This window comes from Cannabis sativa, chromosome X (assembly GCF_029168945.1).
Source record: "Cannabis sativa cultivar Pink pepper isolate KNU-18-1 chromosome X, ASM2916894v1, whole genome shotgun sequence".
Taxonomy (NCBI): Eukaryota; Viridiplantae; Streptophyta; class Magnoliopsida; order Rosales; family Cannabaceae; genus Cannabis; species Cannabis sativa.
In genome coordinates, this window is record NC_083610.1 from 55458239 (window position 1) to 55474975 (window position 16737).

Consider the following 16737-nt stretch of genomic DNA (forward strand, 5'->3'; position numbering starts at 1 on the left):
CACGGAAGCACGATGAACAATATATACTTGAAAATTCTGCTAAAAAGTTTTTTTTTTTTTTTTTTGAGAAAAAGACTGTTATTATAAATTAAATGGAGTCATTTACAACAACAGAGAAAATGGTAGAGGAAATTTCCTCAAATCACATACAATCATTATCCAACACCAAAGCTTGTTTAGCCAAGCCATGAGCAGCTTGGTTAGCATCTCGCTTAACATGAGATACACAAACAGAGGAGAGATAGGATAAACGATTTTTAATATCTAAAACTAAATCACCAAAAGAAGAAATAGCAGTAGATTGACTGTTAATGGAATTAACTAAAACTAGAGAATCAGATTCCAAAGTAGAAACCAACAAATTGTGGTGAGCAGCCCAATCTAATCCCGTGAGTAAAGCTTTAGCTTCCATTTCTTGTGACTTGTATCTACCTGTGAATGACTTTGAATAAGCCGCAACAATTTGACCAGAAGAGTTTCGAACAATAATACCAACACCAATTTTGTTACGGGAAACATCACAAGCTGCATCAACATTCATTTTTAATTCATTCAGAGGTGGTCGAATCCATTTAGATTGAGTAGCCGCACCTGTAGAGATCATAGGTGAGTTCTGAATCGTAGAATGATGCTGAAAATTGCAGTAATAGGCAGCAGATTTCGCCCATATTTGTGATGGAGAGAGGACCGGTTTGCCATGTATGTAATTGTTCCTATCAGTCCATAAAAACCACATCGTGCAAAACATTTGTTCCATTTCAGAAGTGGTTTTAAGGGTGGATAACAAAACCAGACAATCACTGAATTTCATTCGTGCAAGCATATCATAATCAAGAGAATAACCAGCAGAATGCCAAACTTTCTTGGCATGTTTACAGAGAAGCAGTGCGTGTTTTATAGACTCCCAGGCATTAGAGCAAAGACTACATGCTGCAGAATCAATTATCTTCATGTTACATAATGAAGCAGCAGTAGGAATAGCTCGATGAAAAGCTTTCCACACAAAAATTTTAACTTTGGAAGGCAATTTCAGATTCCAAAAGTATTTCCACCATGAATGCTGAGAAGTAGAAGAAGTAGGAAGCTCGGATTCATCAAGTTCAGTTGCAAGGTGGTAGCCCGTTTGTACAGTATACTCACTTGAATTAGTAAAATGCCATATCCATTGGTCTCTCACATGAGAAGAAGATAGAGGAATAGAAAGAATAAAATCAATGTCTACAGCAGAAAAGTCACAGGTGAGTAATGGCAAGTTCCATTCTTTGTCTTCAGTAATATAGAACGAAACCAGATTCTGGGGGTCTCCCGAGTAGTAGAAAGGTGTAAATTCAGAATGCCTAGGAATCCAAGGGTCTGAAGAACATGTAACACTAGAACCATCACCAATTTTTAACCTCAAACCTTTCACAAGAAGATCACGACCCCAACAAATACCTTGCCAAGTGAGAGATGAACAACCAGATTTCTAAGCTTGTAGAAAACCATTTTGAGAAAAATACCTTCCTTTCAAGACACGGCTGAGAAGAGAGTTTGGATATTGAAGAATCCTCCAAGCTTGTTTAGCTAATAGAGCTTGGTTGAAAGGAATAAATGAGCGAAATCCCATACCTCCATCCATTTTGGTTTTACAAAGAAGTTTCCATTTTCTCCAATGAGTCTTTTTCTTATCTTTGTCTGAACCCCACCAAAAGTTAGCCATCATTTGCTCAAGTTGGTGACTGAAAGTAGATGGCAACTTGAAGCAACTCATAACATAAGTAGGAATTGACTGAACCACTGCCTTCAAGAGAACTTCTTTCCCACCTATAGAGAAAAGTTTGTCATTCCACGAGTTCATCAACTTCCAAATGCGTTCTTTAATATCATTAAACAGTTGCTTCTTATCTCGTTCAGAATAAGCTAGCAATCCCAAGTATTTTTCGTGACACTCACTAATAGGCATACCAAGAATATTCTGAAAAGAGTTCTGAACAATAGGAGGAGTATTGGGAGAAAAAGACATGACCGATTTGTCTAGATTGAGTTCTTGACCGGAAGCGCGATGGTATATGTCTAGAGCACGTTTAATAGACCCACAAGATCGGTCATCAGCTTGGTAAAAAATGAGGCTGTCATCCGCGAAGAACAAGTGAGATATCATTGGAGCCTTTCGAGATACAGCATATCCTTTAAGTCGACCGATTCTTTCCTCATATTGTAATAATCGAGATAACCCCTCAGAACATATGAGAAAGAGATATGGAGAAAGCGGGTCACCTTGACGTAGTCCACGCTGAGGAGTAATGGAACCAACCACAGAACCATTGAGATTGAAAGAAAAGGATGTAGTATGCAGACATCTCATGATAAGGGAGATCCATCGAATGTTGAAACCCATTTTACCCATTACCGCAGCCAAAAAAGACCATTCAACACGATCAAAGGCTTTGCTCATATCCAATTTAATAGCAGCATAGCCCTTAGAACCTTTCTTACGATGTTTCAGAGAATGAATCATTTCAAAAGCAACTAAAACATTATCCGTAATTAAGCGGTTGGGTAGAAAAGCACTCTGTGTTTCAGATATGACCAAAGGAAGAACATCCTTAAACCTGAAAACAATCATTTTGGAAACAAGCTTGTACACAACATTACAGAGGCTAATAGGGCGAAAGTCTTTCATAGAGCTCGGCTTCTTAACTTTGGGAATCAAAGTAAGAAGAGTTTTATTGAAAATAGTAGGATCTCCATTGTCATTAAGGATATTTAGGACCACCGAGGAAACAAGATCCCCAACAATGTGCCAATGATGGTGATAAAACATAGCCGACATACCATCCAAACCCGGACTTTTATCAGAAGCCATATATTTCAGAGCAAAAAAGACATCTTCTCTTGTAAAATCACGAAGCAGAAATTCATTTTGGTCATCATTGATCGTAGTTGGGATAGTAGAGAGAACATGAGAGAGTGCCCAATGATCTTCCTCTTTGGCAGTAAAAGTTCTTGAAAGTATTGACAAATAATGTTTGAAATCCCATCTCGATCAGTGACAGTATTACCATCAGCATCCTTCAAAGATTTAATCTTATTGGTGGAGTTTCTAGCACTAGCTTTGGCATGAAAAAATTTGGTGTTGCGATCGCCCGATTGCAACCAATCAATACGAGACCTTTGCTGCCAATATTGTTCTTCTTTTGCTAACAGATCATCAAGAATAGACTCGGCTGTGTTAAGAGTGTGAGAATGTAATAAAGTTGGAGAAGGTAAATTATTGATATGGTTCACACGTGATTGAGCTTGAGAAATATCACTCTTTAATTGTCCAAACTTTCGGGTGTGCCAGCTCTGTAAATTATCAGCAACATTTTACAAGTTGGAATGAAGATTAGAAGCCATGTCACAATCGGGTTGAAGCAGCCAGGTATTGGAAATAATCTCAGCACATTCAGCATCAGATAACCAGAGTTTTTCAAAGCGAAAACGAGACCTTCTTGGTGTGATAGAATCAGTAGTGGCTGGTGAAAAAATATTGACCAAGAGAGCACGGTGATCAGAGCCAAAATAATCAAGATGAGTGAGCTTTGGGATCATTAAACCATCGGTCCATTTCTGATTAATAAGGCACCAATCCAATCTTTCTTTTAAAGCTGAAGGATTTTTCCTATTTTTAGCACATGTGAATTCATCACCATCAAAAGGAAAGTCTTGCAGAAAACATCTATCCAGTGTAGTTCGAAAGGCAGCCATTTGGTTATTGTAGAAAATAGTGAATCGAATTATATGTGTATTTCATAGAATAGTACATATTTATATACAAAGCTAGGAGACTAGGAAATAGGAAACTACCAACAAAATAGGAAACTACTAAATACAAGTTACCCTAATTCTTTTACACCTAATATACAGCTAATACTCTAACACTCCCCCTCAAGCTGGAGCATAGATGTTAATCATGCCCAGCTTGTTACAAAGATAGTCTATCCGCACCCCATTCAAAGCTTTTGTAAAAATATCTCCTAGTTGTTCTCCGGTTTTTACATATCCTGTGGAGATCAGACCTTGTTGAATTTTCTCACGAACAAAATGACAATCGATCTCAATGTGCTTAGTTCGCTCGTGGAATACGGGATTCGAGGCAATATGAAGAGCAGCTTGATTATCACACCATAATTTTGCTGGAATAGAAGTCTTAAACCCGAATTCAGTCAAAAGCTGATAAATCCATATTACCTCACACACGGACTGGATCTAGATACAACATTTTGTTTCTTACTCTTCCAAGAGACCAGATTGCCCCCAACAAATACACAATATCCTGAAGTGGATCGTCTATCTACCTTGGAGCACACTTGATACTGCATCAGAAAAACACTCAATCTGGGTATGTCCATGATCCTTGTAAACTATACCTCGTCCTGGTGCTCCTTTTAAGTAACATAAAATTTGTTCTAATGCTGCCCAATGATGAATTGTTGGGGAAGACATGAACTGACTGATAACACTAACTGGAAATGCAATATCTGGACGAGTCACAGTTAAATAATTCAACTTTCCAACTAACCTGCGATATTTCTCAGGATCTTCAAATGGTTTCCCATCACGTGTAAGATGCACAGCTGGATTCATTGGAGCATTGCAAGGTTTTGATCCCAATTTCCCTGTCTCAGTTAGCAAATCAAGTACATACTTTCTTTGAGACAGAAAAATACCTTGTTTACTCCGAGTAACTTTAATCCCCAAGAAATACTTGAGCTCCCCTAAATCTTTCGTGTTAAACTGGGTGTGAATGAAAGACTTAAGGGATGAGATGCCTTCAGTATCATTTCCAGTAATAACGATGTCATCAACATACACCACTAACAAAATGATACCAACAGTTGATCTTTTATAAAACACAGAATGATCTGACTTACTTTTCAACAAACCAAACTTCTCAACAGCCTGACTAAATTTACCAAACCAAGCACGAGGGCTTTGTTTCAATCCATATAAAGATTTGCGAAGATGACAAACTCGCCCTAACTCCCCCTGAGCAACAAACCCAGGAGGTTGCTCCATATATACTTCTTCCTCAAGATCTCCATGAAGAAAAGCATTTTTAATATCAAGCTGATGCAAAGGCCAATGATGAGTAGCTGCCATGGAAATGAACAGTCGAACAGATGTGAGTTTAGCAACAGGAGAAAAAGTATCACAATAGTCCACTCCATAGGTTTGAGCATAACCCTTGGCAACAAGACGGGCCTTTAAGCGAGCAAGCGTGCCGTCCGGATTGAATTTAACCGTGAACACCCATTTACACCCGATGGCCTCGTTTTCCGAAGGTAAATCAACCAAGACCCAAGTACCATTCGCAACCAAAGCATTCATCTCTTCTATCATTGCAGCAAGCCAACCAGTTGAGACATCGCTTCTCGAACAGTTTTAGGAATAGTGATAGAATCAAGAGAAGCAATAAAAGAACAAGAAGAAGAGGAGAGATGATTATAAGACACAAAAGAAGTAATAGGAAAAGTACATTGACGTTTACCTTTACGTAGTGCAATGGGAAGATCATCTGAGATGTCCAGATCTGATGACGAAGATGCAGGTGCAGGACATGAAACAGGAGGTGGAGGAGGGGGGCGCCTGGTGTACACTATAGGAGGCCGAGGGAGTGGTGGAGGTGGTAGAGGTGGTGGAGGTGGTGGAGGTGTAGACATTGTGGGGGTGACGACCGAGGCAGGTGAAGGAACAAGAGACCCGCCATAACATGGAGCAGGCGCATAGGATGTGACAGAATAAACCAACAAATCATCATCCTCCCCCTGACTAGTAGAAGTAGTGGAAGATGAAAAATAAGGTGTATTTTCTACAAAAGTAACATCAATAGACACAAGATATTTGTTGAGATCAGGACAGTAACACCTATACCCTTTCTGAAGACGAGAATAACCAAGAAAGACACACTTTAGTGCCTTAGGGTCTAATTTGGTGACAGATGGACGGACATCGCGAGCAAAACAAACACTACCAAATACTCGCGGAGCAACTGGAAATAATGACTTATTAGGAAAAAGAATTTTAAATGGAATTTCACCATTAAGAACAGAAGAGGGCATGCGATTAATAAGAAAGCATGTCGTGGAAACTGCATCGGCCCAAAAAGGTTTAGGGACTTTCATTTGAAACAAGAGAGCACGTGCGGTTTTCAAGAAGATGTCCGTTTTTACGTTCGCAACACCATTCGAGGTGCCGTATCAACACAAGAAGTTTCATGAAGCATGCCATTAGAGGTCATATAAGATTGAAATTGAGCAGACATGTACTCTTTGGCATTATCACTTCTCAAAGTACGAATAGATACATTAAATTGAGTTTGAATCTCAGCCCAAAAAGCACATAATATAGAAAACAACTCAGAACGATTTTTCATTAAATATAACCAAGTTAAACGAGAATGATCATCCACAAAAGTAACAAAATACCTGAATCCAGGTTGAGACAAAATAGGAGAAGGACCCCAAACATCAGAATGAACTAACTCAAAAGGAACACTAGCACGTTTATTGACACGTGGACTCAAACTAACACGATGATGTTTGGCAAACTGACATGACTCACATTCTAACGAAGATAAACTACTATATTGGGGACACAGTTTCTTGAGCAAAGGAAGGGATGGATGACCTAAACGACAATGAGCCTCAAAAGCGGAAGCAACACTCGAACAAGCAATAGAGGTTGGCGGAAGTGGGTCAAGAACATACAAGCCACCAGATTCATGTCCTTTACCAATAATCTTCTTCGTCATAAGATCCTGAAACAAACAATGATCAGGAAAGAATGAGATGCAACAATTTAGATTACGAGTGAGTTGACTAACAGAAAGCAAATTAAAGGACAAATCGGTGTAAATGTAAGACCGATGATAAAGATAGCATAGGTGTAGGAACAATAGTGCCAGATCCAAGAACAAAAGCTGTTGACCCATCAGCTAAGGTGACAACAGAAGTGGGACTGTGAGGCGAAAAGTGGAAAAGAGACGGAATTACTCCGTCATATGATCTGTGGCACCGTAATCAATGACCCATTTTGAGGATTTGGAAAGAAGGCATCATTAGAGTTACCTGAATCAGCAATCGCAGTGACAGAAGAAGATGAAGACTTAAGTGTTTCCTGATACCTTGAGAACTTGGCAAATTCATCAGCAGAAATAAGGACCGATTTGTCAGATGCATCACTAGTGCTTGCAATATTAGCAGAGCGTTGTTGTCGATTCTTAAATTGTAACTTCCTACACTCAAACTTGGTGTGGCCTGGTTTCTTACAATAATTGCACATGATGCTCCCAGAATTTGGTGTGCGGTTATCAGGTCCTTGTGAATTACCTCCTTTAAATCCACTTGGAGTAGAGTTTCTTTCCGGTGCAGAATTATTACGACTCACCAAGGCGCTATTCAGAGGAGTTGAAGAGGTAGTCTCTGTGCGAAGAACACGAGTAAACACATCTTGTAAAGAGGAGACATCAGAACCAGAGAGAACTTGTGACTTTGCAGAGTCAAATTCAGATGAGAGTCCTGCAAGAAAACTCATAATAGCCATCTGTTCTCGTTGGCGCTGTTGAACTTTTACATCAGGACTAAACGGTAATAGCACATTAAGTTCTTCATATGTTTTCTTGAAAGCCATAAAATAATTCATAAGAGACTTATCTTGTTTCTCCGCGCGATAAAAAGCTTTGCAAACATCATATATGCGAGATATGTTGTCTTTGCCAGAATACAAAAACTCCAAGTAACCCATTAGTTCTTTAACCAATTCACAATGATTAATCAAACTAATTACCTCATTATCGATAGAATTTCGAATTTGAAGGAACAAGCGAGCATCCTCACGGAGCCATATTTTCCTTGAATCGTTTGTTTCTTCAGGAGGATCGTCAGTCAAGTGATCATCTTTGTCAATACTCCTCAAATACAGTCGAATCGTCTTACTCCATTCCAAATAATTCGAACCAATCAACTTATGATCAGTGATTTTAGACATTACGGGAACAACATCAGAAACAACAACTGATTTTGAATCTGATCTTATCTCTGCCATAATCTCAAAAGCAAACACAAAGACAGAGAAAAAGAACAAAAGAACACCAAAGAATGAACACCCAAACACGAAGAAGACAAACAAATACCGAATTACAACCTAGAACAGATGCGAGTGGGCTTAGAAGAACCCAGTGAAGAATCGGCAACAGAACGCCGTCGAAGGCGCCGTCACACGCGCCTCCACGCGCCGGCGCGTGAGCCCCACGCGCAGAAGCTTCAGGCGGCGCGTGAGCCCCACGCGCGAGGAATCCGGCGACCGGACTTCGGGGGTTCGTAGATCGGCGGCTGGGCAGTCCTCCTATGTGGGCGGTGAGAAACAATGTTCACTCCAAATAGGATTTTCGAAAAAAAACAACCCTAAACTCAAACCCTAATTTTTTTTTTTTTTTTCAGAACCCTAATTTCGAATTTCGAATTTTGAATCACAATGCTCTGATACCATGTAGAAAATAGTGAATCGAATTATATGTGTATTTCATAGAATAGTACATATTTATATACAAAGCTAGGAGACTAGGAAATAGGAAACTACCAACAAAATAGGAAACTACTAAATACAAGTTACCCTAATTCTTTTACACCTAATATACAGCTAATACTCTAACAGTTATCATGCCTTAAAGGACCTCCATTCTTATGTGTGTGAGAGAGAAAATTTCATTTAAATCACCAATTAATAACCACGGGTCCATGGGAGATACATCAACAAGTCTATTGATAAGTTCCCAAGTGAATTTTTTGTTGACAGATTCAGGAAATCCATATACAGCAGAAAAATGCCATCTTGGGCCATCCTCATAAGACCCAAAGCAATCAAAATGGTTTGTATTCATTGAAAGCAGTGATACATTTACAGTTTCCTTCCATAATAACATAATCCCCCCCTTTAAGCCAACACGAGCTACTTCCAAACCATTACAAAAATTTAAAGATTGTTTAAATCGAACAAGAGAACCAGTAGTAGCTTTGGTTTCCATAAGAAACAAAAGCTGAGGGTTGTACTTACGCACTAACAGCCATAAGCGACGGAATGCACTCGGGTTACCCAAACCCCGAGCATTCCAACTTATGAGATTCATGGCTGCTGGCGGGGTTGTTTGCCAACAACACCCGCTGGAAAAGAAGAATTCAACTCAGAGGAATCTTGGAGTGGAGAAGAAACCGACTGTGTTGGAGAGCCTTCAGAATGAGTTTGAGGTTGAGTATTGTTCCTACACCGTTTAAGAACACTTCGAAGGTTGTCAGATTCAACCTGTCTTTTGAAAATTCTTTGGGGAGACCCCTCACCCGATAGATCATCTTCAACCATAATTGATTTGCCTTTAGCTTTTGCAGATAAAGATGTGGCAGCAGTAACAGGGATGCTGGCAGAGGAGGGTGAGTTTGTGGGTGTAAGGTTGATAGAAGGAGAAGTTGGGGGGTACGTGGCTATAGGAGTGGAGTGGATAAAGGGCCTAGTAGTGGTTATAGTAGCAGATGTCATAGTAGCAGAATCCAATGTGTTATCAACAATAGGGCCATTTGGGTTTAAAGGCATAGAAGGTTGAAAAAAAAAGATGGAAAAGGGGAAGGGAGTTCAGGTGGGGTACTGGTTAGATGTTTGTCAAGGTTGGATTGAGATGAAGATTCAGCAATTGTAAGAAGGGACGGGTGAGGAGTAGAGCCAATAGAGAGGTTTTTCTGGGATAAGTGTTTAGGATAGATGGAGGTAATAGATTTTCGGGTTAATCGAGTTAAAAAAGGGTATGCATTAGCTTTGGAAAAATCATTCCTATATCTTTCATAACCAGATTTGGGAAGTTTGTCACCCAACAAATCAGGACCATAAGGCAAATCTGGTTCAATTCCTTCATCAACCATCTCAAGAAAACCAATACATCTTTCAAAAAGATGACCCAAACGACCACAATGGAAACAGAAAGTTGGGAGGTTTTCATAACGAAACTCCAACCAATGTTCATCACGAATGTGTGGAAGTTTCACCAATTTACCACGCATCAAAGGCTGATGGATGTCCAGTCAAACACGGACTCTAAGAAAAGAACCCCAGCCCTCATGAAGTGAATCTTCATGGACATCAATGTATTCACCAATCCATTCACCAACTTTACAAGCAAGAGCACGGGACTTACTAAGAAATGGAAGTCGATGAACTTGGACCCAAATCTGAACTGTGTTTAAATCCTCCTTAGAGACATTGTGCAGAACAGTTGGTGAGTGTAAGACTATTAGATAGTTGTTGTAATGCCATGGTTCCCCCTCCAAAAGCCTAAGTTTATCACCTGCACAGCCAAGAGTAAGTAAGTAAAGATCAGAATGCATCTCAGAAACAGTGACTTCAAAACGACATTTCTCCCATTCGTTTCATAAAGGTTTTGGGGTTGAAATCATTTGAAAGACATCGGGCAACAAGGAAAAATTGAGAGTGAGTGCTTGAAGCTCGAAGATCAGTCTCAGTAAGGACACGAGCAGCCCTTTCCTTCTCAGATAAAACAATTTTGGAAGACATATCACCAATTAGAGATTCCATAAATAGAGATAAATCAGAAAGAGAGAAAAAGAAACGGAGGAATAATGAGAAAATGCTTTGATCAGAGGAATAAATAGAAGGTGAAAAACAACAGTGGGGTGTGATAGAGTGGGGAAAGTGGAACGAATGTGGAGGAAGGGAAGGGAAGTTATCGGAGATCATGGCAGAAATGGGCGAGGACGACGGAAGAACAGGGGGGAAAACGGTTGAAAACTGCTAACTGCAACAGAGCAAAAAAACCCCACTCGGGCACTCATTCAATATATAAATACATATATTATAATTTAATAAAATTATTAATTCTGCTAAAAAGATTTGGCACCTTAATTTATTTTAAAATAATTTTTAATTAAATTTTTTCTCCTAGTTATATATATTATATAATTATTTAAGATATTTTATAAAATTTTAATAAATTTAAAAAAATTTAACATGCCAAAAGCAAAATTCAAATAATATTACACGCTTGACTATTTTACTTTATAAATCTATAAAATAGATTATTTGAACACTATTTTTATATTGTAAACTATTCTGAATTTCTCAAAATTTTATAGAATATCTTAAATAACTATAACGTACACAAATATATAAAAAAAAAAAAAAATAGACTACAAAATTTTTCTAGATGCTAAAACAGATAGAGAGAGCATCATTACATGTTTTAAGGGAATACATTGTAGAAACACCTTATATTTTTTAGGAGGATTTACAAAAATACTAGAATTTTCGGTAAGTTTTACAAAAATACTGCAGCATGGTATTTTTTACAAATATACTGCCCTAGACTTTTTTTATTTCTTTTATACTGTGTATGCCCCAAAACATATACAAAGCCTCCATCTTCAACACAACCATCAGAGCAATACTATAACAGCCAGAAAATAACTATTTTTTCTGTCAAAACGTAAATATTTAAAATTCCAATCTTAGAACAATAACATAAAAAATGACTAAAATAATTGTAAAACAACAGCAAAACTACAAAATAAAACAACCAAATAAAATAACAAAAAAAATTATACTTCAATAACTCTTTTCCCAGTGGAGACTATCATAACATCACGAGAGGGAACCTTTACCTTGGAAAATTTCCCCTTACCTTAAATACATGAAAAAATAATTCAGGACAACAAAAAACAACTGTTAAAAACATAAAAAAAATCAAGTATATAATACTAAACACCGAATAACACATACAGAACACAAACCATATTTTTAACAAAATGACGGAGTGATGAACAAAATCTTAAATTGATATCTGAGACTGAACATGCACAAATAAAAAAATAAAAAATAAAAAATAAATACTGAAAAAAGAAGCTTAAAAAACTGATTTTTTTTTTTTTGAAGATGATGGAGATGAGAAGAGCAAGAATTAATGGAAAACACAATTGAAAAAGCATAGATCAATCTTTCAAACAAATGAAGAAAAAAAAAAGCTTAAGAAGAAGAAGAACATTTTCAAGATGGTAGAGATGAGAAAATCAATAACTAATGGGTTTAGGGTAACATGTATTCAACTATTTTTTTTTTGAAAAAAAAAAAAAGTCATATAACAACAAAACAACCATTAAAAAATACTAAAAAAATATGCATACAATAGGAAATAAAAAATATCAAATACATAGTAACAACAAATAAATTAAAATGAGCAGAAGACAAAGATAAGAGAAGAAAAAAACCCATAACATCTACAACAAAAAAGGAAAAAAATGCTAAAACAACTGAAAAATAATATGAATACCTTCAGCACTTTGGGTATCTCAAAATCTCCATCATCAAGCTCAAAATCAGAGTCTGAACCTTCAATGATCGGTTTCAAACGTTTTGGTTTTCTCTTTTTCAGAGAATGAATAATTGATTTCCTTTTGGGTTCGAAACTATAAAAAAAGTAGGGCTATGGGTTTTTTTTTTAAATATTTTTTACCCATTTTTAATTTACTAACAAAAGCAAGAGAAAAAAAGAAGAAGAAGAAGAAGAAGTGTTGTGTACCGAAAGTGGTACGTTTTACATTTGTAAAGTCCTTTTTTTTGGCAAGTTAGTTGACAAAATATTTTTTCTTGTATGGTAAGATTCTTGTGCATTCATAACTGATTTCTTACCTTGTTTATTCGGTTTGTAGTTGCTCTTTTTCTTGTTAGGAAAGTTGCACTTTTCAGCTGAACTTTCCTTTGTTTGGAAACTTCTTAAAAGAGAAGCAATTCTCTTTTGGAAAGTTGTCTTATTTAGCGAAACTTTGATTATTGCCTTTTCCTTATTGATTTCGATTGTATCTTGATACAATCAGAATATCTAATCTGTTTTTGGCAGGAATCAAACATTAATAGAGGATCGGACCCGATTATAGCAAGTTTCCCGTTTCTGGTCTGATTTGCTGCGTCAGCATCCGAATCTGATGCTGCAGATCGTGTTTTCTTAGGAAAGTTTTTGTACAGCTGTATATTCGATATTGTGACTGTCTCTAAGGTTTCTATGTTCTATAAATAGAGCCTAGAGAGCAGCCATTCGAATCAGCTCTTCCATTAATCATTTTTTGCATTTATCTTTTTGAGAGAAGAGTGTTTCTTTGTTTTGTGAGAGCCTAGTTGTTCATCTAGGTTCTAGTTGTTTATTTCTGTTCTTACTCTATCCTAGAGGTTGTGAAGAACTACTTGACTGAACAAGAGATTGGTCTTCGGGAGAAGACTTCATAAAGCCTTACTTCGAGAGGAAGTAAGCACTTGGTCTTCGGGAGAAGACTTGTTGAAGCCTTACTTCGGGAGGAAGTAAGCACTCACACTTCAAAGACGAAGGGAGTTCGGGCTTGAAGGTGTTTCAAGAAGTCAGATTCATAAAGTGGATTACAAAGGATTGCGACAATACTTTAGAGGGAGTCTAAACTTGTTTAAGTCAATTGTCTTTGTAATTTTGATACTTTATTAATTGATTTCATTCTCTGGGCGTGGCCCCGTGGACTAGGAGTGTTCGGGAGAACACTGATACCACGTATAAATCTCTTGTGTCAAGTTATTTATTTTTCTGCTAATATTTCATATTCTGCCTGTTTTGTTTTGCTGTAGCATAATTACTTTCTGCTTCTGCAAACGCTTACAGTTTATATTTTCTTATATATAACTAACATTTTGCAAAAACACAGTTTTTCAATTGGTATCAGAGCGGGACACTAAACTCTTAGTGTGGTCCTATAACGTTTTTGTGTTAAAATGTCATTTTTTGCAGAAGGAAGTTCTATTTCTAGACCACCGTTGCTTAATGACTCTAACTATCCTTATTGGAAAGTTAGAATGAGGGCCTTCATCAAATCTCAAGATGAGAAAGCTTGGAGGATGGTTCTATCAGGTTGGTCTCTTCCAGTTGAGACAGATTCTTCAGGTAATACTACTATAAAATCTGAACTGGAATGGTCTATTGAAGATGATAAACTTTCTGCCTACAATAGCAAAGCCTTGCATGCTATCTTTAACGGTGTAGGTGAAGGTTACATTAAACTTATATCATCTTGTGTTTCTGCTAAGGAAGCTTGGGAGATCCTTCAAACTCAGTTTGAGGGAACTTCTGATGTGAAGCGATCTAGATTTATCATACTTCAAACTAAATTTGATGAGCTTAGAATGTCTGATAATGAAACCTTAACTGAATTCTATGAAAAATTATCTGATATTGCTAATGAATATTTTGCTCTTGGTGAAAAGCTTGATGATTCTGTTCTTGTGAGAAAAATTGTTAGAGTTCTTCCAGAAAGGTTCGATACTAAACTTTTGGCAATGGAGGAAGCTAAAGATTTTAGCACAATGAAGGTGGAAGAATTGATGGGTTCTTTACTTACTTTTGAATTAAATCAACAGATTAAACAAAAGGACAAACCCAAATCCATTGATGATAAAGGTAAAAGTATTGCTTTGAAAGTTGCTGATAATGAAAATTCTGATAGTGAATGTGATGATGAGATTGCTTTATTAACAAAGAATTTTCAGAAATATATGAAAAATATGGGAAATAAAAAGAATATTTCGAAAGTTTCAAAAGGTAATACTTTTATTAAACCATCTGTCTCTAACAAAAAGGGAATTCAGTGCAGGGAAGGTGAAGGTTTTGGGCATATTCAATCTGAGTGTGCAAATACTCTGAAAAAGAATAAGAAAAGTTTCAATGTCACTTGGAGTGATGATGAAACCGAAAGTGATGAAGATAATTCTGAAAATGTTGCCCTAACTTCTGTTATGACTAATGTGTTGTGTGATTCACAGGTAAAAGCTAGATTGGTATGTTTGAATAATACCACCAAACAAGAGGAATCAGATTCAGATGAGTCTGAAATCTGTGAAGAGTCTCTTGCTGAATCATACAAAGTCATGTATGAAAAATGGATTCAGGTTGCTTCTGAAAATAGAGAGTTGAATAAATTGAATAAAAAATTGTCTCATCAAATTGAAATGTGTGAACTGAAAAATAAAAGAGTATGAGACAAATGTTTGTGATAAAGATGAAAAAATCACTCTCTTAAAGAAGGAACTTGAAAATTTTAAGAAAAATGTTCAAATGCTTAACCCTGGATCTTCTATTTTTGAAAAAGCACAGAATGCAGGTCAAAGAGGTTTCGCAAGCATTGGATCAAATGGAATGGAAAATTCTGGAGTCACGAAGTTTGTAAAATCTAGTGTTCCAACGAATCATTCTGAGGCTACAAAGTCTGCTGCAACAGTTTCACAGCCTGTTGTAGCAAGAGCTATTTCTGATGTCGCAAAATCTCCAGGATTTTCGAAAAGAGTAAGATCTCAGGTAAAAAGATTTGTTCCTACTTGTCATTTTTGTGGTAGAAAAGGACATATTAGACCTAAATGTTTCACGTTGAAAAATCTGTTTAAAACAAATTATTTTGATAATTTGGAAAAATCTCAAAAGAAACATAAAGGTTTGAAACAAATATGGGTGAAAAAGAATTGTCTAGCTGGTTTTTCTGATAAAACTGCTGCATCTCAAATGTGGTATTTTGACAGTGGTTGTTCTAGACATATGACAGGTGACAAGGACTTTTTGACTAACATTCGGCCTATGCAATGTGGAGAAGTCACTTTTGGTAATGGCTTATCTGGAAAAGTTGTTGGTATGGGAACTCTAAATTTTGAAGGGTTACCTAGACTGAAAAATGTGATGTTAGTTGAAGGATTGAGGGCTAATTTACTTAGCATTAGTCAAATTTGTGACCAAGGGTTTACTGTTTCATTTGATAGTGATCATTGCTATGTTCTTAATGATGATAATGAATGTATCTTGCAAGGATTTCGATCCAATGATAACTGTTACACTCTAACCCCTGTGTTTACTTGTCATTCAGCTATCAACAACACCACAGATTTGTGGCATGCCAAGCTTGGGCATATTAATTATAAAAACCTGAAAAAAAATTTCAAATGCAGGTACTGTTCGAGGACTTCCCAAGCTTGGTAAGGAAAGTGTTGGTAAGTGTGAACCGTGTCAACTTGGGAAGCAATTAAAAATCACTCACAAGCCTGTGTCTGATATCAATACCTCAAAAGTATTGGAATTGCTTCACATGGATCTTATGGGTCCAATCCAAGTTGAAAGTTTGAATGGTAAACGATATATCTTTGTTTGTGTTGATGATTTCTCTCGTTTTACTTGGGTAGATTTCTTAAGAGAAAAGTCTGACACTTTTGATGCCTTTAAAACTCTTTGTTTGAGATTAAGAGTTGAGAAAGGTTGTAATATTGGAAAAATTGTTCGAATTCGAAGTGATCATGGTAAGGAGTTTGAAAATTATGTGTATGATGATTTTTGCAAGTCTACAAGTATAACTCATGAATTTTCAGCTCCCAAAACTCCTCAACAAAATGGAGTTGTTGAGAGGAAGAATCGAACATTACAGGAAATGGCAAGAGTGATGTTAAATAGCAAGAAGTTGACAAAGCGCTTATGGGCTGAAGCTATTAACACAGCTTGCTATATAATAAACAGAGTGTTTATTCGTCCAGGTACCTCAAAAACATCTTATGAAATCTGGAAAGGTAAGCGCCCCAATGTAAGTCATTTTCATGTTTTTGGATGTGTGTGTTATGTTTATAGAGATCGTGAGCATATTGGTAAATTTGATGCTAAAAGTGATGTTGGTGTGT

The 16737-nt window shown here is 36.9% G+C and overlaps 2 protein-coding genes across 2 annotated transcripts; both read right to left on the reverse strand.

Moving 5' to 3' along the window:
* Positions 1 to 142: 142 nt before the first annotated feature.
* Positions 143 to 3729, reverse strand: LOC115720894 (uncharacterized). The gene is made up of 4 exons (XM_061106172.1): positions 3384 to 3729; positions 3042 to 3206; positions 1609 to 2967; positions 143 to 1434 (listed from the first exon to the last, which is right to left on the reverse strand). Exons 1-4 carry the CDS (start codon positions 3727 to 3729, stop codon positions 143 to 145), a joined length of 3162 nt encoding a protein of 1053 aa, XP_060962155.1.
* A 2638-nt stretch (positions 3730 to 6367) lies between these two features.
* On the reverse strand, positions 6368 to 8691 carry LOC133031723 (uncharacterized). Its single transcript, XM_061105314.1, has 2 exons — positions 7092 to 8691; positions 6368 to 6781 (listed from the first exon to the last, which is right to left on the reverse strand). The coding sequence occupies exons 1-2, from the start codon at positions 8065 to 8067 to the stop codon at positions 6753 to 6755; spliced, it is 1005 nt and encodes a 334-aa protein (XP_060961297.1). The 5' UTR covers positions 8068 to 8691; the 3' UTR covers positions 6368 to 6752.
* Positions 8692 to 16737: the final 8046 nt, after the last annotated feature.